Source organism: Branchiostoma belcheri, unplaced genomic scaffold (genome assembly GCF_001625305.1).
Source record: "Branchiostoma belcheri isolate BF01 breed outbred unplaced genomic scaffold, Haploidv18h27 scaffold38, whole genome shotgun sequence".
NCBI classification, from domain to species: Eukaryota; Metazoa; Chordata; class Leptocardii; order Amphioxiformes; family Branchiostomatidae; genus Branchiostoma; species Branchiostoma belcheri.
In genome coordinates, this window is record NW_017803998.1 from 468,376 (window position 1) to 493,062 (window position 24,687).

Below are 24,687 nucleotides of genomic sequence, written 5' to 3' on the forward strand. Positions count from 1 at the left end.
AATAAAATGGCCCCAATTAAAGTTTGTGACACTGACAAAACATTTTGTTGCACTAACGTGACTTTAAAAAGTCTGCCGACTTTAATAGTTGACACATCCAATCAATTGGTCAGTGTAAATGGGTTTATGTGTTATTCATGTGAACACCAGACAGTGTTGAAATGACATGCCACCACCTCAGGGTGTAATTGATTAGGCCACACTGAGTTAATTTTTTGGATGACATCCTCTAGATCTGAAGCCCCCCAAAACTAGTGCGCATGGGCGAATAAAAAAAATTCTGGCCAAATTTTTAAAAATAAAAATGCTTCTAAACCTACAAAGGTGGCATTGAGAATTTGTGGCAGTACATAGCGACGTATACGACATGCCGGCTTTTTGCAGGATTTATGAATCAGCACTGTACGAATGTACTGAGTTCTTGAGTCGTGGAGCTTCGGTAGCCTGGGCGCCTGACTCTGTATTGTCGCTAACTACCAGTACCTTGGACTACCCAGGCCTAGAGCCAGGCCAGAGCCTCGGTGGACTTGATCTTTTTTTTTTTTTTGAGAACAGGCAAAAATCAATGCACGCATGGATGATCAGTGTGGCCTTAGGTCTAGGAAAAAAATGTTGTGCTTCCTGTTTCCCGACCGACCCTAGAAAAAAATGCCAACCCTATCCTCGTTTTTTTGGTGGACCCCTGCAATGGACAGTTGGATCACTAGAGTCTAATAAAAAAAAGAGAAAAAAAACTCTTAAGATAATCCCTACCTACCGGCCCTAATTTTTTTCAGCACTGAAACACGAAACACATTTTGTCCTAGGCCTGAGCGAATTTGCAACACTGTAACGGAAGGTTACAGACATCCATGTCTGATTTACATTGCCTCAGTCAGAACTATCGATCCTCTCCTTGGTGCTGAATCCATTGCAGTTCTAAATTACACTTCAAGGCCCTTCATTTTTCAACCCATGGGTAAGATCAATACATTGCAGACATCAAAAGATGCTTAGGGGAAAACACCAATGTTGCATATAGAATTCTAATACAAAAGTCTCTAATTTGAAATTCTAATGCAAAAGTCTCTAATAGAATATTCTAACACAAAAGTCTGTATTGCTATATGAGCACTCATTGTATGTGATGTTGCCAATACATTTGTTTAGTGATAATCTAAGATATAATCATCAATATTGGCCTAGAGTAACTTTAAGTTTGTATGAAAGTAGGCATGAAACATTAATTTACTGATACTAATCATTCATATCTAAGTCATGTATCTTAAAAACAGTATACTAAGCAAAACTTTGGAAAATTGAATTGAAACTGTTCATTTGACTGTGAGAGAATTAATTTGTACCATGTCATTGCTTTCTGAGTCACAATCTTCAATTTCTTCTCTCGGATTCAGTTAGATCTTCCCAATTTTCCTGACCAAGCAAATCTTAGCAAGGACATCATGACTTTGAAAATAATCTCTATACAATTTAAGGGACTCTCAATTGCAAGATTTCCATGCCTTTTGCCAATCTCTTTAGTACAAGCCTGAATACAACTTCCCCATGTACTACCTTGGAGAAAGCCATTAGGGTAGAATGCATACTACATTATAGAAAGGACACCCTGAAAAGCGTTCAAAATTACATTTGGACAAACTGTATGGGATACTTTCCGTCAAGTAATCTGATGGCTTTAAGCAGTGTGTGAGTTGAATCGACAGTAATTTTCTTGAAAACTGAGTATAGGCTTCTGCGCAAACTTGCATTGGAATATTCCCATATCGTGGGGAGGGGGGCTTGATATTGAGCTATAGAAGCCCTAAGGTGGAGGAAGAATCATGAATATTTGAACATTAGAACATCCTGGATGGATAGGTAGCTATGATGTGCCCTTTGTGGGTGTATTAAAGTAGGCACTCAGGTATTAGGCCATATTGAATTGATGATATGGATGACATCCTCTGAGAATCCCAAAACTGATCCGAGAGTGAAAAAAATGACATCTGACGTCTCTTCCTAAAATTTTTTAAAAACATTCCCTTGTAGAATGAGTGGAAAGTTTCTATTCATGTACAAATCATGGTTGATGTCTCTAAAGGATGTGAACCATAAAATCAAGCTTTTCTGGCCTCCGTTCTCTAAAAGATCTAAAAGCCCCACAGTTCATTGCACAGCTGTTATCTATAAGGTCATCTCCTCTCATTTCATGCTACTACGGAGAAGGACGAAAATGCATCAGTTTCAATTTTCTGGTCAGAATCATGAATCAACTGTGTAAACAGATAAAGGTTATACGATGGCTCTCTCCAGCATACGTGCTCCTGTCTTGGAACAACAATTTGCTTCTTAGGTCACATCAAATGAATTTGATTTGTTGGCTCTCAGATTTTTTTTTCAGAAAAAATATGAAGCGACAGGGCGGAAAAAAAAGTTTTAAATGAAAACAGACCTAGGCATCCTCTGATAAACCCAAAAGCTACGATAGGTCAGTCATGACGTCATCATACCAGACTGTCTGAATTTTAAACTTTTTATCATTGAACCACTGCATTAATAGATGGTTAAACTGTAACAACTAAGAAGGCAAGGAAATTTCTTCAACAGTACTGTTGGGGCTCAAAAATGAGCATTTTTTTTTGGTTGCATATCAGAAAAATATGTAGGTTTGCAAATCTGAGAATGAATTATTATCCAAATTGGTGTGTCTTTAGAACAAACAAAAATTACCAGAATTCCATCCTCATTGATGGACAAAAATGTAAAATTCATGACATTTTCACCAGGCTGTCTGCAAAACACAATATTTCAATAAAGCTGCCATATGACATTATCTCTCAAAATTTAGGAAACCATAGCATGATTTCAGAGGGTCAAAAAGTTCAAATTTACTGGGGGAACATGCCCCCTAACCCCTTTGATTCCTTGCGCCTTTGGCACTCGACATGGAGCTTTGCTTCCTCAAACCAACCAGACAGATAAAAATCTAAAGCTGGTGAGAACCCCGGAGCAGTGTACAAGTGTAGCATAGTGAAATAGGTAAGGCTATTGAAGTGCAAACTCTTAATCATTATCAAGTCTTAGAATTTCAACTGCAGGAGCAAAAAGAAAAGTGTTGAGATTGACACAAAGTAACAGACTACATCCAAATACTGTCAATTACTTCTTAGGTCAGGACCTCGCTTCGGTGTTATCGGAATTCTGTCAACTCAGATGGAAAAACTCTCACATTGGAGGGCAGATGCCTTTTCCAGATCAAAACGGCAGACTATTCGGCTACACCCAACACGGGGGCAAGGTTATGTCAACTAAAGCATTTTTGTTCTGTATTCAGAACTCTAAGAAGCTTCAGAAGGAATCTCACAAGTTCTTGTATGACAGCATTGTGTTGTAAACTCAGTATGAACTCACATTTCATCGCTAAAAGGGTTACTATAGGTCAACAGGAAGGATAGGCCAGGAAATGTTCTTAAAGGGATGAGGCAAGATTGTGGGAAGGGGAGTATGAGAAGAAGTTTAAGCATATTTTGTTGAAAATTATATTTTTTGTTTACGTAACATGAAGTTATATTCATCATAATGAGTATGGAAGCATTCTTATTCTGAGCTGTGGGTTTTTGTATATATTTGTAGGTAGTAGGTTGACAGCACATGGGTGGGGGAGGATTGTCAGGCAGAATGAATCAGTCAACTTGAGGGAGTTTGTCAGGATTCTTAGCTGAGGATTGATGGCATACTTCCTGGAGGTCTAAAATCTCTGATTTCTCATGTCAAGTATGTTTCTTAACAATTCTTCAGAATCTGTAGTTATTTCTTCTGCAGTTTACAGATGAATTAAACTGCCCTCTTTTCATAGAGATTCAAAACCTAACCATGTTGTAGAATAGAACAAAGACATCCTTGTGAAGAAATTCCGTGATTCACATAAAGCCATCATTCTGTGATTCATATAAAGCCATCAAAGCTATCTCGGTTTATTCTTTCTGTGCACGAATTATGTGACCCAAAAACACATCCTTGGCAGACTAACAAAATAGGGTTCATACATGTTGTCTGGCCCATAGCATTAAAAGCCATACCTATAAAGCATGCTCTGAACCCCTATATACATGTATCATCACACAGAGTTTTAGTTCAAAGACCTTTCATGTTACAAAAACTACTATCACCTAATTATACTTCAAAAGATAACATTACCCTATCTTCTAACCAGCAAATGTAATTTTTACGACAAAAACCTCTTTCACAGGACTGACTATCATTACCCCTTAGCTGCATCTGCTGCCATCTAAAACTACTTTTCCTTGAAGCTGTTGAGTACATGTATCAGTGGCTGTGCTTTTAGACTGGTAAAATAAGTAGTCAGACTTCAAATGGCCATCTGGGTGTCAGTTAGGGGTCAAAGTTGTGGTCCAATGCCTGTACATGCACATTTCTTTCAGTTATAAGCTTAGGGTTTGGGGGCATATAACTTTAAATCAAAAGGAACATTAGAGCAAGTTTGACTATGTACATGTACGGGTATATATAAACTCTTATACTACATAAGGCTCACCCACTTAAAAAACATGATATCATAGATCTCATACATTTGTACCTCCATGAAATATTTATTCAAAGTAATTTTGAATTTCTTGTACTATGTCCTATTCATGATTATGGTGAATTTCTTACTGATTCTGTCTTATTCTCCCACTTGCTCCCACAAGGCAACAGACATTGCATATAACGGTAACAGGAAATTGAAGACAGGAAATCAGATAACCTTTTCTGGGACCTTTAACCTAAAGTGTCATTGCCTCCCATGTGCATAGCATGTAGAGATGTGTAAAGAAACACACACAGACATCATATAGCAGTCAAAAACAAATCTCTGTATAACCTGGCAAAGAAACAAAGCAAAATGCACCCACCTAACCAAGTGTTGAAGTCCTTGACCTTCTGCAAGTGTCCAAGGTCGGTGAAATCCCCCGCGTGGAGCAAGACATCCCCGTCCGGAATCGCTCCCATTCTGTCGCTCCTGGAGTGGGTGTCCGACACGCAAACAAACCGTACATGTCCTGGTGGTTTCTCTTTGTCGAAGGGGACCGGTTCGACCTTCGCTGCGGTCTGCACGACCTTCCTCTGGTCCCACGCCTTCTGTGGTTGCGTGGCCAGCGGGTCGGCCTCCAGAGTAGCGGACTTGTGGTCCGAGTCAGATGACATGACTCTACGGGAGATCTTGGATAATGTTCGGCGGATGGACATGAATAAAAGCCGGGACAGTCAGAAACATGGGTGAGGAAAAACTCTGGGATTTTGGATGGCTTCCTTTACTGTTTTTCTCCAATGTCTTGGTCAAGTTTGGTAAAGAAATGCTCCTTTGGCAAAAAATCCTTCAAGTCGGAACCTACACAGAAAAGAGAAATAACTGTCAACTGTCTAATATCATAATTATGGTGATTTCTGACATTGACATAAAATTCTGAGTGTTCCTGTCATAATGTTTTTTTCAATTCAATGATAAGCCATGCAATAGAAATATCTTTAAGAATACTTCAAATGACACACTTTATGTAGCGAAAATTTAAACTGAACTTTCAAGCAACTTTCTATATTGCTTAAACAGGAATTTATATTAGAAAATTCTACATAATAAAGTTTTGAATATGAAGCAAGTTTAAACTGTAATTTCCAACGCAAGAAATTGAACTCACCCAAATTTTCATAATGCTTATGGAGTCACGTGAGTTATCTGCATGATGTCTAGGAAGCATTGGATTGCTCAATCCTTGACAAAGACTGGAGCTGTACAGTCAAAAATTTAGGGTGAGCCCAATTTCTTGTGTTGGAAATTACAGTTTAAACTTGCTTCCTAATGATTTCTACCAACACAGATGAACTTTCAAGATAAAGTTTTGATGTTGTATTCAGTAAAGTCTCTGGGAGAAAATCAACCAGAGAGCCACAAGGATTATTAATTAGGCTACACGTTAAGCAAATCACCATTCGACCAGTTTTAGAAGTCATTTCAATCTAGAGTGACTTACTGCTACATGTATAAGCACCCTTTGCTCCAAAAGCCACAGTTATTCAAACAGCATCCCTAATGTATCCCTAATGAATACCCATCACCCTTTCAACCATGTAACTTCTTACAGTAAAGTTTCTACAACATCCATCTTGACTTATGTGTACTTTACCATCCCATCTTCTTAGAAATTAAAACAAAGTGTTCGCATTTGTCTTCCCTTTGTGAACAAAGATGAAAGAAGTAACGCGGTATGTAACACACAACTGTATCCTGTTCCATCTATGTCTATTAGACAAGTAAACTTGTCACACCTTTGCAAAAACCTAGCCACTGTAGCCGACATCTTGAAAAAGTAACCACTTAGCCACTATTGAGATCTAAAGTCTTGTTTTTCACTTCTAAGGATGACAGATGCGACACTTGGCCCTAACGCTGCTCCAGCATTTTCCCAAAGCGTGGAAGAAAAATTGTAACTGCCATACTTTTCAATTTATCAGTCGTTGGGTACTAGCGGTAGTGTTAAAGGTTTCTAATGGCATTGTCAATCACGGACTTAGTAAGGCAACTCTAAGAAGATCCAACTTTTTTTGGAAGCTATCAGTATTCGCACTAATTCTTCACGCCTGTCTGTAGCAGTTGTTTGCTGTCTGTCTCAATAAACATACACAGTTTGCAGCAATAGTAGCTGTCAAGGTGCATCCAGTGTTCACCTTGTATATCTACTAGTAAAGAAGCAATGAAGGTACATTGTATTATGAAGAATGACATTAGACGGTACAATTATTTACATGTGGTGTCAAGTGGCTAGGCTAGCAGACATGAGCATTCGAGTGTTTAATGAATGGCATTCTTGACTTAACATAAAGGCAGTAAAGGCAATACGACTATGCACAATTTTCCTCATTCCAACCAGGTGTAACCAAATGGGTACCTGACTTTGTTTGGGGTGTAAAAATTTGGTAGAAGGAGAAGGAGGGGCTTTGCCTTCCAGTACAATGTCCTAAACACAACCTCAGAAAGGCAATGGGACTACATTTGACTATTCACAAGTCTGACTTTTTTTCAATAAGCTATTCTTAAAGCAGTCTTTTTAATATGGCAATCATCACATTCTACTATGTACATGTAAAAGCATGTTTTGTATAAGATTATAAACAATGTAGATTTTACATAAATTCCACAACAGTTTAGAAATGAATAACCATAATTTTGCATTTCCCAAACATTTCTGAAGCTTTTAACTTCAACAAGTTGTTGACATTTGTCCCACAGCCCCAGTTTATACGAGAGACAAAGTATGAATATATGTAGGTCACAGTAGCACACTAACATCATCCAAAAATGTCTTAGAAACCAGATCTTGTGTCTAGATCTTAGTACCCTGATAGACCAGGAGAGCTTCAAAAGGATTTCTTAGGGATGAAAGTAATTCTTCACTTGTACAATTTGCCATCTGCAATAGTCTGTCTGTTTGCCTTTGGGCTAAACTTTCGTGACCCCAAACTGTCAACAACTCACTTTGATCCATTCTTCAAGCCGACCTTTAGATGTGTAAATTACCTGCTTATCGTACGTGGGGAAAATGACAGACATGTTGGAAAGATCTTATCTGTAATTAGTTGGCGCAAAATCGTTAGTGTGAGGACAAAACGACCCATAGGGTATCTGATGACCAGGGCGGTTTGAACTGGAAACTCAAACACCTAAGGCCTCACCAATTTAATTTGTTGGTTTACAGATTTACCTGCTTACTTTTTCTCTGATTTGCCAAAAAAAAAACATTTCAGCCTCTGAATCAACTCCAAAATGCTCGTATTTTTGCCCCAGCAAGTCCCTTCTCTTTAGAGTTGTTACTGTAACAGTTTTTCCGTCTATCAATGCAGTTGTTTGGTTACAAGTTTGAAATTGTTTGAATTGCAAACCAGCCTGGTATGTTGACTTCATGGCTCCTGTAATTGCATTTGGGGTTATCATAAGATGCCTAGGTCTGTTTTAATTTTTTGCCCTGTCGCTTCATATTTTTTTCTGAAAAAAAATCTTAGAACCAACAAATCAAATTGGTGTAGTGTTTGTTGTCTCTTATATCCTACTTTTCATTCCACAAGACTGCCCAAAAGGGCCCCCAGTTGGGTAATGTGACCATACCATTAGGGGTGACTGCAGTGTGAAAGATGATGGTTGACATTGAAGAATCTGTATGCACTATATACATACATCTACTGTCAGAAAACTTTTTACAGAAGCTGTATATACATGCTGACTGTGTGTGCCCAGGGCGTTAAGTATTTGTGTTCTAGTGGCTAGCACCTCCACTTCTGGGCACAGGCTCAGGCAGGTTTTATATTTTCTGAAACTGAATGTTTGGCACAACACAACTTCATACATGTTTTGATCAGATTGATACAAAATTAGATTCATATTTTGCGTCATGAATACCAACTAAATTTTATGGGAGTTTAGACATATCTTGCACCTAGCATTTCCAATAATATACAAGGAATGCAAAAAACACTTGCTTCAAGGTAAACAGTTTTACTACTTTACTACTATATCAAACCTGATATGCCTAGAGGTATTTTCAGGACTGAGTACTATGTTATACTATGTTGTATTTGGCATTTGCATGTGCCCCTCTTTACAGTTTAAGACCAAAACTGGTAACATTAGAAAATATGGCCATCAGCCAGGTAATAATGCTTCTCTAAAGCCTTCTTCAGCTAGAAGACTTAAAGGAAGTCCAAAGTGCACAACAGCTAACTTTTCAGCACCAAGGAGAGTGTCAATTCACATACTACCACAGTGGGCATCATTACCAAAACAGGTCTCGGGTATAGCCAGGAGTGCATGAGAAGTGGTAGAAAGAATATAAGAAAGCAATTCATGAAATCTATGTACCGGTATCTCTTACCAACCAGGTGGCATTGAATGGCATTGAATGGCATTGAGTGTTACAGCTAGTGGACACAGGGTCAAAAAATTGCAGGTTCGATCCCTTACATTCCTTGTTAGATGTTGTGTCCTTGGGAAAGACACTTTAGAGGACTTTTTTTACTCTATCCAGGTGTAAAATGGGTACCTAACTTTGGTTGGGGAGGTAAAAGGTAGTGACAAGAGACAATTTGGCTCTGCTTACCAACACTCTGTCCTGGACACGGTGGACTAACAACCCACTGCCCCTACAGCCTAAAAAATGCCATGGGGCTACTTTATTTTACCTACAAGAACTAGAGAGCCAACGATGCATATCCAAAACCCACAAAAATCGGTGTTAGACTCATTTCATCTGCTAATACCTAAGGGAAGAAGGCATTGACCTTCAAAAGGTGGATCAGGTAGAACATGCTTCATAAATAATGCACTATCAGCTGGGAAAGAGCACATTGCACAAACATGGCTAATATCAAATGATAACTTTAAATCTTTCCACAAAAGCAGTGCAAGGCCGTACTGGGAATAGTTATAATGAGAAAGGCTGAAATTTCTCCTGGAAAGGAAAATAATATTGTATTTAATAAGAAATTAATTGGTAGAACACATAAAAGACAGTTTAGAAAACTGTTGACCTAAAATTTTTCTGGGAGCAAATTTTATAGTAGTCATTTCTTTGATAAGCTGGACTTTATTTCCCTTGAGATTATGAATCATATCAGTGTGTTGAAGGCTATAAGGGACAAAAACAAGCTCTTTATTGGTATGAAATATGTATCATAATATGTCAAGAAAAAAGATCATAGCTTCTTCTTAATAAGTCAAATATGATTGATAACCAAAAGTTATGACTAGGTGTTACCTTGGTATCATAATGAATATTATTTTATAACAGCATTAAGAGCATTATATACTTTATAGGAGATAAAAATATTGTAAGTCGTAGCCCATTCTCTCTTCTTTAGGAAAAAGTATGCCATAACGATGTTATAATTCTTCAGAGATCAATGTAAAATGCATGAAATAAATGGCTACAATTGTGCAATAAATTTTTAAGTGCCAAGCCATTAATAGCCTTCAAGCCTATATGAAAAACTCAGTTCCCAATTGTTTTGATATCTCCTCGTTCTTTGAAATATGGGCCATGTTGGCGTAAATTTATTATGTACGGGGATATGAAAACTACAGACCACATTAATATCAACTGATAAAACCTTGCTGTGAAGTAGTTTCTGAAAGTCGGACTGTACTTATCTCTCTTGAACATGTGGGCTACACATTACATTTCCTGTCGCTGCTGAATGTGCTGCTATATTTCTCTAAGGGAAAGAAAGGTTAGTTTTTCACACTTTCATCCAAAATGTCACTTTGTTTCCAGAGAAAGCCATCAAAAGTGATGAAATATCCACATAGTGTCAAGATATTTTGTTTTGGACCAAATAGTTTTACTGTCAGGTCACGACTTAAAACAATGATGTCTTTAGGTTTATGATGACATTTAAGATGTTTCGAGTGGGTGGTTTTCTCAGAAGGCCGTTTATAAGGGTGCAAGACTTGTATTCAGACAGTAAACCCTCCCCTACATGTCTTATTGAGTTCTAGAGGGGAGGGTTTGGAGATGTCCAATGGTGCGTTCATTTTCCATTAATCACTATAAAGTATGATCTGTTTTTGAAAGCACAGGGGGAACATGAAGATAAAATGTACATGTACAAAAATGTATGTGGGTGGAAAGAGGTGTGCTTTGAGGATGGATGACTATCATAGAGTGGTGGATGACTAAATGTAGATACGCGTAGAAATATCCCTTGCAAAAGTGGTGCACAGTGCCGCATAGGTGCAGCATTAATGTCGCACTGGCCTGGCAATTTTGGCATTAATGCCACCTCAGTCCAGATCCCTGGGCAATTGGGCACTAGTGCTGCATCATTGTGTTGATTATTTATTGTTTGGGAAAATGCAGTGACAGAATTCATATACCACCCACTCGATATATCTTAAATGTCATCATGAACCTAAAGACATTTGTCTTAAGTCTTGTCCAGACTGTAAAACTATTTGGTCCTAGACAAAATATCCTAGACAGAATTCATAGTGTAGCTATACTCTAAAATGCAACTTAAGGCAAACAAGAGTTCAAAGATTTCAAACCTTCTAGAAGTGTTCAGAGCTTTTGGGAATTTATTGACAACCCAAGAGATGGTCTGGCATACTTTCAATGACCCGAGTAGGACAGAAACCTTGTTGACAAGCCCTAAGCGGGTGACTTGCGTGGGTGGAGCCATTACTTCCTCCCAGCCTGCCAGTCATCACATCCTTCCAACTTGACCTTAAGGTCAATCTGCAGGAACCATATTCCCCCTTTGCTTCCACTCTACTGCATTTGAATGCCTACGAACACAAGAAAACACCCCAAAACAATACCTCCATACTAGGAGGTAAAAATGCCATGCAATAGTTATATATGAATTTGGCCAAAATGTGTTATGCACATTGAGATCTCAAAATGCAATGTGCAATGGGAGATAAGTCTAATGCATTCTATCAGCTATCAACATCTATGCTAATTTAATAGCTTAGGGACTAGATTTGCAAAACATCATTCTTCACACCCAGAAAAATCCCATCCAAAGAAAGGTGGATAGGCACTAGTGACAGTACTGTCCTTGAAAAATGATCCATACATAAAATATTTAGTATACTTAGCAGCTCAGTGTTACACAAAAAGACACTTTGACATTTGATACATCAATGCTACGGGTACTTTGCATACTTTACGAAGGGAGAAAATGGTATTAAGGGCCTGCAATATTTAGTTTCATCCTCGTCAAAGAAATGCATAATGCCAGGTATTATCATAATGATGCTTCCCTAGTAAGAGAAATACTAATTATACAAGCCAATGTTTACATAACATGTCAATTTTATTTTCATTATATGTTGTGCAGCATCTTTGACATTGAAAAGTAGATTGTTTTTACTCTGCTTCCTTACAAACCCCAAAAAATTATTAGCAACACTTATAAGTGCAAGCCTTGAACAAGACAGCACAGATTCTTATAGTAGTAAGTACATCGTGGGTTTACGTTCTTGTGCAGTTGAAAATGGTACAGTTTCAAAGAAAACTGCTAGAGAGAATTTGCAACCTTTGAAAATATACAGTACAGATATAATTCAAAATATCTTAATTTAATAAAGGTAATTCATGTAGCTATAGGGACCTGTTTCTCATGCAACCTAGCATTGAAATAATATGTGACATTGAATGAAAGAAAAGTGACTCCGGTATTGAATGAAAGAAAAGTGGCTCCGGTATTGTATGTACTTGCAATAACAGAGCCCACGTCAATATCAATACTGCCATCTTGCAAAACGACATTGAATGTGGCACTTGATGGCATGTCCATGTACATTTTGCTCCATAAGGACCCCATTTCATCTGGAGACCTGTAAAAGCAGTTTAGATAATTCTCCTAGAGGGGAATGGTGTTCTTGGAAAAGATGCTTCTTTCTAATCCCACCTGTTTAGTTCTGACACACATTTGGAGCCGTTCCAGAAATTGAACTGCATCTGCGGTGACAATTTCCCACAAAATGGGTTACTTTTGCATGTGCAATGCTCCCGTGTCTAACACGGTACACTTACTGAGATGTCAATAGCAGGTAGTTTTGGGCATGGATTCAAGAAACTTACTCACACAAAGCCAAATTAAAATGCACAGAGCCAATTCCTCCCTAAAAATCTGTAGCCAAGATTTTTCGACTTTCAACGATGCATGACAACTACCGCCGGGGGTCATTCTGATCTGTACAGTGACAGGGAAGTTTTTCAGAAAATACCAGCTACGTAATATAAGCTCCAAACAGTTGAGAGCCTTTGTCCAAAGTGCTCTGGATTGTCCAGATTTAATTTGGATGCCATTCTAATAATGCAATCAAGGTTATCACAGGAAGATCTTGTAAAAATATTATTACTGTTAAGACCACACCAATTTAATTTCTTGGTTAACGGATTTTTCTAGAAAAATAATGGAGCGGGCGGGTGAAAAAAAAAATAAAATAAAAACAGGCCTACGCATTGTATTATGGCCCAAAATGGTACGATAGAAGCCATGAAGTCAACACACCAGGCTGGTTCAAAATTTAAACAATGAATTTTGAACTTTTAATGATACTACTGCATTGAAAGATGGAATGACTGTAACAAGTAGTAAGAAAGGGACTGTTTTCAACTGTTCTGGGCAAAAGTTGAGCATTTTGCAGTTGATTCTGAATTTTTATTTTTATTTGCAAATCAGAAAAAAATGAAGCGGCGAATCCGTTAACCAGGAAATTAGATTGGTGTGGCCTAAGAGAAGAATAAAATCCCAATTCATCAAACCAATGAGTTTTTAACCTTTTCCAGGAGTCATTAAACATTCATCAAACAGACAATATGAAATACAGATTACACAACAAAGTGACCATTTTAACTCTCTTAAATAGTCTTCTAGTTTTCCAGTCAGTTAAACAACTTGTAGACAAGACTATTGGCACGTAGTCCAAGCCTCGAGGGATCCATTTACTTACACAAGATGACGTCCAATAATTTCCATCACATGTAGTTATATTGATTTGAAATGAGCAGTCCTATCAGTAGTTGGAATCTATGCCAAATGGCAGAAAGTATGAAATTCATAGGACTATTACACAGTTTATACCATAATCACGAAATTCAATGTGTTTAAATGTCTCATTTTGGCTAGAAAATAATATGAAATGGTAAGAGTTTTCCCTCTAAATGGGTTCTGCAAAGCAGTTTTATTGAATCAATATATTATGCTATCCCAGTCTGGATCTATTCCAAATAGTGGAAAGTATGAAATCTAATAGAGATATTATACAGTTTATCATTATCACAATCTGTTTAAAGTTTTGTATGTGCCAGCAAAGAATCTGACTGTGTCTCTGTTTAGAATTTTTTTCCCAAGTCATACTCCAAGTTGTGGAATGCAGTTTTATAAAATGATATGAGCCATTCTAAGTTGGATCTGACCTTATATTGCAAAAAAGAGAAAATTGTTCATGAGAGCAATGGCCTTAGCATACCCTTTTGTAGAATTTTACCTAATTTCAAACAGGGAACCATAAGAAGTACACAATACATTGCGTTACAATGATACAAAATGCCAACAACATGATTTCTAGGATGAAACAAACCTAACCAGCATTTTTGTCAACAATTTTTTCTAAGACATAAAAAGTTTATGATTTATTTTTCACTTTTGCCAGTCGCCTCAGTCATACTTCTAACTCCATCTCCCTCCCAACTGTATCAAAACAGCTTCTACTGACTTACTTAACATTCAACCCATGTCCACACAGTATAGCCCTATTGGTGTGCAACACTTATTGCAAAACAGATGGTGACGGCATTTCTCATTAGCTGCAACCACTACAGTCTTCATTGAGCTTCTTGTGAAAAACCTGAGAGAAAGTAGGGAGAATTTAGAGGTGCTAGATCTAACGACTGGTCTTATTTTCTTTGTAGTTCCACTGATTGCTTTGGGCAGTGCCGCTAATCCATTAAAAGCTTCCAGAGCCCCTTAAATCCTGCTTGGTAGTTAAAACGGCAGTCACCTCACTTAAATCTGCGCCCAGACCATTAAGAAACACTTGGAGATGTCTCAAGGCTGAAACGACCTTCCTCAAAAGTAATCCAAGATGATGTGTCTTTGCATATGGTACCTACAAGGCTGTACATGTAATGTCTTCTTCACCAAAGAGGCTCTCAGTAGCCAGGTAGACACCATTCTGAGACCAGGGCTCAAAGTACTGGTCCCCCTTGCAGCATAAAATTGGCAGCAAAATTTCTCAGATTGCAGAAAAGCAAGTATTAAGTTCTTGCGAATTTCTTGTTTTACTAATGCTTATCATAGTGAATTTATTGCTGATTCTGGGCATATTTCCTTGTCATTTTAAATTTCTCCATGCTTGCGGGGAGAGCATTTTGAACCTCCAATTTGACGTTCTGTGGTTTGTACCGTGACCATTTTCCCCTCGCTTCCTGTGCCTCTGTTGTATACAAATAACTACAAAGTTTAACACACATTCAAGCAACCAAATAGACAAACACACCAAAAATCAAAACCTCCATACAAGATGGTAAATATGTCCAACTTCTAATTTTGCAAGCTATTATTATAAAGTAACAGAATATGAGCACAGTGTAATAAAATTAAGTCAAACATGAATTGGCAGAAAAAATAGAAAACATGATTTCCGATCTCAGGTGACCAAAACTTTGCACCCTTCAAAACCACCCATCACTCCATACATCAAAAAATAAAATTGAAACAGGAAAAAATGGCATCCTTGACGCAGAGGGTCTACGGTTTTCCCAAGACACCCACTCCCCGAGAACTGCCCATCGGATAGCTGTCAGAGTGAATGAACAGTAATCGTACACTTGCCTCCAGCAACATAATACCTGTGACCTCCTTGATTACCACTGCACCAGACTCGGTAGGCAAAGTCGGTGGACACGTACCCAGAATACAAACTAACTCTCTTCGGAAAATTTCGCATTCCGCTCAGGCGCTCCTGCATTACCTTTCGCCTACTTTTCTCAATTTTGATGTTTGAAGTTCAGAGAAGGATTTGAATCACATGTTGGGTTTGGATATTGACTGGCGGACTGGGGAAATGGAAAAATACTGCCGTTTGCTGTTGCTGCCATCGACCGAAAAGAAAAACTGATACTAACAGCAGAACTAGTATGAGATAAAAATTAAGTGGCAGAATTTTTTTTACAAAAGGAAATTAAAAACATATCTTTAAATTGGCAAAAGTTTTTCAATTACGATCTGTAGTCAAATCTGTATCACTATCATATACTATCAGTGACTACCTCTGCATAATATTAATATATGGCCCAATAGGACTTCTTGGCCATTGCACCCAGAACTACATTAAGAATCTTGTCTACAGTGGCCAACTGTCTACTGTGACAAATAAAAATGTATCAGATGTAAAAAGCAATCAAGTGGTAAATACAACATTATAACTAGCAGTAAATCCAACATTTATAACTAGCAAAGCATACATTCAATTTGTAACGTTACAATCTATGAATGAACAATTGTAAGTCACATGCGTGACCTGCCCACACTCATTTTGATATATGACCACAATCTAATTTCATAGAACACTTTGATGTGTTGTTTGACAAATTAAAGGTTGTAACATTGCGCCCTCTCCTTGCACTGGGCAGCTGGCTTCAAGGACTTTCCACATAAAAGTGCTGGATTCCATTTGCCCCTGAGTCAGCTCGCTGAACTTCAATTTGTGAAAGGATGTTTGGATAGGGTAGGGAGGGACTTGAAAGGTAACAGCGCTGCACTAATAAGTATAGGGCAAACATGCAACGTTACAGCCTCTTGCATATTGGTCAGGACCAAGTCTTACAGGAGGGGGGGTGCAATGGTTGGGATTTGTACCACTGTAAATGCAGTAACTTTTACAGTGGTTTTATTTTTGCAGTTTTTGCAGTGACCTTTTGCTACAAAATCAGAATATGGTATGGTGTAATGTGTTTTCTAACTTAAAAGGTAACTGCTGATCAGAATTGTTTCTACAGTGTGGACTTCAAACACTGCAACATACTGCAACATAAAGAAACCATCATGGCAAAAATAAATGCATTTACAGTAGTGTTTCCCAGGCTACTTTGACCCCTCTACTGACCACACGCTTCTGTGGTATTGGTAGAGATGATTGGGTCAGTTTTCCTGAAGAGGGCTGAAGTTTACTAAGTAGTAAATAAAAATGATGAATGCAGATTATTTATGTAAGAAATTTGAAACTTTCACCAAGCCTTTCTTGAGTTGAATGCAAAATCAACAAGAGAATCAGAGATGGCAGGCTTCACCCCAAATTACTGTTGATGCAGAAACACACAGCGTAGAAACAGACAAACGAACAGACGAACCAAAATCAATACTTCACTCCTCTGGGGTAAAAGAATAGAAGACACTTCAGTGAACTGGGATCCCGGCAAAATCACTGATTGTTGCCCTTACATTGCATCGATTTACAATGTAGTAGCAACAGCTAAGCAAATACAATTTTCCAGGTCGGTTAGATAACAGCTTGAGATCGAAAAGAATCAATTGCATATGATAGTTTATGGTAATTATATCAACCAGTCCCCCTTGCATCTGTTGCAAGACTGTATCTAGTCAAGGTTTCCTTTCTGACAACATCAATTCCAAATCTAAAAGTATTGAATTGAATTTGATTGATAATGATAATATTGACTTAATCTTGATTAAAATTCATTCAATATAATGTAACTTAAACAAGGTCACTGACTTTGATATTGTGTTAATATGTCTGTATGACACAACCTTTGTAACATAATGCTTTTGAACTGAAACCCAACACTAAGTCTTTAAGCTTATCATAAATATTTCATTTACTGATGACTTACTGACGTCGCAGTCACTGATGAAAAGTAGTGGAGGCTAGTCAAAACACCCGGCAGTTTTCAAAACCTATCTATTTGTTTGAGTAACCATTTCCTGCTGTATCTCATTACCTGGATGTCTAATCTTCATCAATGTAACTCTGCATCTGCATCCATATCTCCTGTCCAATCAGCATGCGCTCCATGCGTACATGTGTACAAAACAATTATCACAACACTCCGCGCGCCTGGCAATCTCCACAATGTGTCATCTGTTCACACACCTGCACCTAAGGCCACACCAATTTAATTTGTTGGTCCTCGGATTCACCTCTTCATTTTTGTTCTCATAACCTTTTCTGGAACCACAATGTCCTTGACAACAGAAAGATCTGCATTTTAGCATTTTGCAGGTACTTTGGCAGTTCAGTGAGTGAACAATATAGTGTACTACATCAGGGTTCTAGCTAATGCAATGTAGCGTAGGGGCCCCCTACACTAAAATTTTGCCCCCCTACGCTAAATTTCTCCCACTACGCTATAATTTTGGCCCCCTATACTAAATTTCCCCCCTATGCTAATTTTTAATACAGCAAAGGGGCATTGTGACTGTATTTCTTTGTTTAAGAATGCCAGATCAAATGTGAAAAATCAAGGATACATTGGACATACCTAAGAAATAACATTTTTTCCCTTTGGGTATCCCCTCAAATGACCTCTTTTTAAGCTCCCTCATCATGCGGCTAGTGCCACTACGCTAAAATTAAATCCTAGCTAGAACCCTGCACATGTACACGTACATCAAATTTTGTATCTCTTTTCAGGCCCTATACACCCCACTTTAATTTGCAGGTGGCACAATCTAAATCTCAGTAATTTAAAAGTTACAGCAAGAAAAATTCACAATATCACATAGTTACTTACCTTTTTGTGTAAGACCTAGCTAGTGGACTACTGGTGTAGGCATAAGGTACAGGTTGACAACTGAGAAACACCTACATGTACACAACACTGTAATTTTACATGTATGCAGGTGGTATTTTGAGCCTTGAATGGAGCAACTGTAACTAGTGTAAGGTGTACAATGCATATGTGTGTGGGAGGTTTTCCACACATCCACAAAACCCTAAGAGCTCTTCAATACCCCAGAGCTCAACACTACATAAAAGCTTGGTTCAATAGAGAATCATAGACATGTGGGGGTGGAAATGAATAAAAGAAAAATTGCATGGGACAATACATTTCAAACTTAAAGCCTGGTGTGCATTTGCACCAGTTGGTTTTATGTAACAGTTATAACTTATAGTTCTGTGGGTGTAAGATATACCCCCCCCCCACACCAAAAAAAAAACTATAGATAAACGGACTTGAGAAGTAAATGTTGCTGAAAATATAAATTGTCAAGCTAAAAAAAATTAATTTCTTACTTTTAACATTTTTCCCAAATCCTTCTTACACTCACGCAATTGAGCTGGCTTAGAACCTATCTACAGTAAATCTGTACTTAATTTCTATTTCATTGTATCTTGTACGGTCAAGTTTGATTTTATTAATTAATTATTAATAGCCTTAAGTATCGACAGTACAATTTACATTCTGTAGCTATTTGCATACAAAACAGGTGACTCTCTGAATTATGGCAAAATTTGCTTATAATAATCAATACTATTTGCTACAGAAAAAAGATGGTCAACTAAATCATGGTAATTTCCTTAAAACTGGATGAAAATTAAAAGCAGGAATACCCTGGGATCAGTTCAGGATAGAAAAATTATAAAATTCTAATAGCCCAAAGTTGAAAATTAACACCTAAGTCTTTTCAAGCCCAAATTTTATAACCTTGACATTGGTGGGGTTAAGTTGGCCATCTTTCTGCCCTTTTTAAAATTCAGACATACACTCCCAAAGGTACGGCAAACCCAAAAGACCAAGGCCATGCGTGAATACTAAATGAGCTAGCTGCTTGCTTGAGCGTTATAAAACTAACAGCGTATATCTAATGTCATGTTTGGTTATCTAAATAGCAGAGCACAAAAGGTGCATTACTATAATTACATTGTATAAAAGCTGTGCCCCTATGTTAAAACTATTATAGGTACACATTTACCTAATTGTATATCAAACAACTTGTCTTGGGCTCAGAATGACTTATTGTCAAATGGCAAGGACATTATGGAAAAATATTAAATTATATATGAGCCTGATATAAACCAGATGCAAACCTTTGAAAAACATGTACGTTTATCAAAGATAATGTAGAAATGTATCAGTTCAGTGACTTCTAATTTGAGCATCAATAGCATGTGAAACTACATGTAAGAATGTATACTATATGTGTACACTGAACATTAGATACATGCAGTTTCAATTTCTTGATTCTTGGATTTTTATATACAAATATAGGAATCCTGCCAGAGTGATAGTTGCAAGAAATAAAATCAGTTTGGCTTAAAAATTTTAGACACCAATAAAAAAAACAAATGTCTTCAGACTACCTAATAAAATTTAGCAGCTGCAAAACTTCAATTCCTGCTTGAATTGCAATAATTATTTATGATATCACACTTTTGTTCCAGGATAGTAAATTCAAAGTCAACATTCAAAATCCCATCATCAAAATATAGCATATCTACTGTATGACCATTCTATCTTATATTAATAACACACAGGGAAAAGAAAGCGGGAATGACATTAAACTAACCTGGAGATACAAGCTGCAAAAGGGCTTGGACCACCTGGGATTAACCTGAAACCCTTGCCAAAAACCACCCAGAGTGAAAAAAGCTAGCTGTCATACTAAGCGTGCTACTTAAAGGCATAATAGGAGATCTAAGTCTAAGTAAGACGCGTATTTTATATCTTAATGCTTAAGACTACTTACTTTGCTGAGAAGCCCCATGGTGGAGTACCTTGTGCACATTGCGCCACACGATGTGCACGTATTGGGACCTGACGACTACTATGGCCCAAGCAAGCCTGTCTAATAGTATGTAAATGTTGCATTGGACGATTCCATCTACTAAAGGGGGTGCTGTATAGAAAAATGCACTGTATAATCTTGTATAAGGGATATAATGTCAAAGACATTTACTAAGTGGCAATCTTTCATCTTAAATCAAGAGGGCTTAAAGAATTTATCTACACTTCAAGCACGTTAAAGATCCCACAAGACTTGTCGAAAACAGTATGGGCCCTTCCCGGTGTGAGTGGATCAAACCTTACAGTCCGGTCGCAGCTTGTACTTACTGTACAAAACTGGTATACTGTGCTTCAGTGCGGTTTACTGGTTATGCAAAGCAAACAAACAAACAAAGCCTATCTAGGCACTAAACCACATACAGTTACCAAATGCAAAGCATTGATTCACTTAGGCTTTTTCTAATTAAGTTAAAATAAGGTTCCCATATGAAAGTACAATTAACAATAAAAAAAAATAAGAAGATATACACCAATTATTAACAAAATATCTAGGATAAGGCCACACCAATTTAATTTCTTGGTTAACGGATTTTTCCAGAAAAATAATGGAGCGGGCGGGCGAAAAAAAAATAAAAATAAAAACAGGCCTAGGCATCCTATTATGGCCCAAAATGGTACGATAGGAGCCATGAAGTCAACACACCAGGCTGGTTCAAAATTTAAACAATGAATTTTGAACTTTTAATGATACCATTGCATTGAAAGATGGAATAACTGTAACAAGTAGGATGAAAAGGACTGTTTTCAACTGTTCAGGGCAAAATATGAGCATTTTGCAGTTGATTCTGAATTTTTATTTTTATTTGCAAATCAGAAAAAAATGAAGAGGCGAATCCGTTAACCAAGAAATTAAATTGGTGTGGCCTAACAGAAAGCATTTGTTGTAAAATTTACAAAACATGCCACTTTTTTTCTGTAAATTCATCACATGCTTTAAAATCTACAATGTCAGTAGGACACATACATGTAAGATACCGTATGGTACCGTCAGCATAGATTGTAACCAACAAGCTCATTGGGAAACCTACTCAACCTACACATTTTATATTTAATTTATCCTTTTTGCAGGAAAACTTTATCTTCAACATCTTGATTTACACAGTGCTACGCTGCATAACTAAAGTAAGAAATGAATATCTTACAACATACATGAATGTATAGGCTAACACTGGGTTACAGAAATATTACGGCTCACCTAAGGCTAACGGTAATGAAATGTAGCCACACGCAGTGGTGTGATCAGAATACACAACTCTCACAGTGATTCAAGGAGCACCTCTGCACCTATAGACTTTCGTGTATCTTATTATACTGGAAACCCCCAAAACAGATTTTGATAAACCAGTCACAGAAAGAGAGTCACAATACTGAGGTTTAGATTCAAACCAAATTGTGGCAGTTCTTAGTCTTAGATTTTGGTCAAATCATTTTTCTTATACCTTGGACATTTTGAAATAAAATTTGAGCCACACAGGACACAATATAGAAATGGAAACACAGGGCTGGGAAAAACTTTTTTCACTGCATTCAATCCCTAAAACTGTTAGAGTCAACAACAACAGAAATATCCATCAGAAGCTACATGTAGCAGTTGTCCAGTTGATTTTCAAGTTTAGCATTATCATTTTAATTTACGGTAAATCTAAGAACCAACAGATTGAACTGGTATGGCCTAAAATTAAAACCTTATACATGTACATCAATATGTTAGGACACACATGTCACACCTGTCACATGTCATAGATATCCTATATACCCCAATTAGAGCAGGACCATCATACGATCACAAACTGAGGGCATTATATATTATCCATGTGTCCTACAAAATTCAGCTGTCAATTACAGAAAAGGCTGTGCTAGATTCTTGTCAGTGGTTGGTTCTATCAAAGCCTGTCACAGTCACATCATACGTAATCGTACATCGACCTACAATAGACACGTTTTCTAGGCCAATAACCTAAGATGCACCTTACACCTCATCATACATGTAATGCGTGATTAAACCACTTATAGAGACAACACTGTTTTTTGGACCTCAGGTGTCAAAGTAATCATCATCTTAACCTGCCATTTTGCATGACTGATCGCAATACAACCAAATATCAAGAACACAGCCAAATACTGTGCAGAAAAAATATGGAAAAAGAATCTAAGAATCTTAATTGTTCGTAATACAATTCTGACATTATTTGCTTGTTCCAATTCAAGGAATAAATTTTGTTCAGTTCCAAAACAAGTTGTCTAGTGAATACAGCATTTTCTAGTTCTGTTAGGCATCTAATATTTAATGCTTTGCTTTCAACACATAGATACTGTAATACAAGCAAAGGACAACTATGAGACTGTGATACAAATTTTAACCGTTTCCCTTCTGCCTAACCTAAAAACAATGCATATACTCGATGCTGCTAGGCTACATGTACCTGAGCAGGGTGAAGGTTAAACGCGGGGTTACTACACGTCAATCTTTCCTAACCTCTCCCTGACCTTACGCCCACGTACAGTCTACACTTTTTTAATGTAATCACAGAGTAATGTTGTGCTGATCTTTAGAAACAGAACTCATTCACACGGCTTAACGTCACAGCTTGACAGTCAGGCTTTCTATTAAGGAGATTTCCCAGGGTGGGAGGACTTAAACCTAATGAATACTTGTACACAGCACGTCTAGAGTTCAATGAAATCATACCTTCACAATGAAGCTTATGATTTCGGATGGTTCCAGAAAAATCTAAATTATACTTTTTACCTGGATCTCTCCCAAACTTAGTATTTATACAATGTATAATCATGTATTTTCAAAGTTGGTTCAAGGACCAAAATATACTGCACCTGTGCGAAACCTAGATTTATACCCGAATACAGTTACTTAAGCAAGAGGTTCTGCCAAAGTGCTATACACAATGCATTATGGGTTTCATGCAGGTGCAGTATATTCTGCTGAAGTGCTGCATGGTTCAAGGTCTTAGCAAGTTTAGAAAAATTGTTTTGTACAGAAAGGTATAAGATGCAATTAATGTAATACTGATCCACTCACATAGAGAATGACACAGGTACTTTTTTCAATAAGTGTAGTGGGATCTTTAATATGGCCAAGGTGTGTACATGTTGTCTGTACAACCAACCAACCAGAAACTTTGACAGTTTACCTCATTTACCCAAAGAAACATCCTATAGACCGAGCAGTATGTTTATGATACAGTGCATGGATGTCATCTATAACAGGGTGGCCTCGGGTAGCAGGTCTAGAAGTTTCATATTGAATTTGCCATAAAATCCGCAATGAACCTGCCAAAACCATAAACTTAAAGGACTCTAAAAATAGGTGTTCTCTCGCGATCTCATTACTTTAATGCAAATATCTGCAAGTTTATTCCAATGATTTACATCTAGTACCACCACAGAACCCTAAATAGTCATTCTATTTCATTTACAGTTAAAGTTAATTTCAGCAAACTTCTTTGCAGTCTTTTCCTCAACATAAAATCATGACAAATATCTCAAGCACTAAAACTAAAGGACTATACAAATAGGTATTCTATATCATTACTTGAATGCAATTTCAACCAACTTGAAGTTTATTCCAATGATTTATACTTAGCACTATAGGAGATGAACTCTAAACCAAAGAGCTGTAAAACAGACCTAATAATTCATTTCTTTAAAGCTTTAAATACAAAAAAAAAGTTCGGCAAACTTCATTGCAGCATATTGCCTAACACAAAATCAGACAAAATCTCTCTGAACCAACAAACTAAACTGTAAAAATAGGTCTTTCATTTCTTTGATGCGAGTTTTCACTAAGGCCACACCAATTTAATTTGTTGGTTCTCGGATTTTTTTCAGAAAAAATATGAAGCGACAGGGCGAAAAAAATAAAGATAAAAATAGGTCTAGGCATCCCATTATAGGCTTACATGCTACGGAATGAGCCATGAAGTCAACACAAAAGGCTGGGTTAAAACTTAAACATTGAATTTTGGACTTTTAATCAAACCACTGCAATGATAGATGGGAAAACTGTAACAACTAGGAAGAAAAGGACTTTCCTCAACTGTTGGGGCAAAATATGAGCATTTTTCAGTTGATTCAGGACCAGAATCAATTTTTTTTTTTTGTCAAATACAGAAAAAACGAAAAGAGGCGAATACCGAGAACCAACAAATTAAATTAGGTGTGGCCTAATTGAGCTATTGCACCAGTTATACCTCTAAAATAGTGGCATATAAATGATCTTACTAGTACTAAAAGTTTAGCAGGGCTGTGTGAACTTAGAGCAGACCATTTTTTCTCATCCCATTGCATATTGGGAAATGNGCAGGGCATTATGGGCTCCCAGCAT

The 24,687-nt window shown here is 37.3% G+C and overlaps 1 protein-coding gene across 2 annotated transcripts in view; it reads right to left on the minus strand.

The window, feature by feature from the left end:
* LOC109476544 (metallophosphoesterase domain-containing protein 1-like) overlaps window positions 1–24,687 on the minus strand; it is a 52,890-nt gene that overhangs the window by 15,212 nt on the left and 12,991 nt on the right. For both annotated transcript variants that reach the window (XM_019777529.1, XM_019777531.1), the window contains exon 2: window positions 4,893–5,368. In XM_019777529.1, the coding sequence (XP_019633088.1) occupies window positions 4,893–5,226 (334 nt within the window). In that variant the 5' untranslated portion in view covers window positions 5,227–5,368. The remainder of the gene's footprint in view (window positions 1–4,892; window positions 5,369–24,687) is intronic.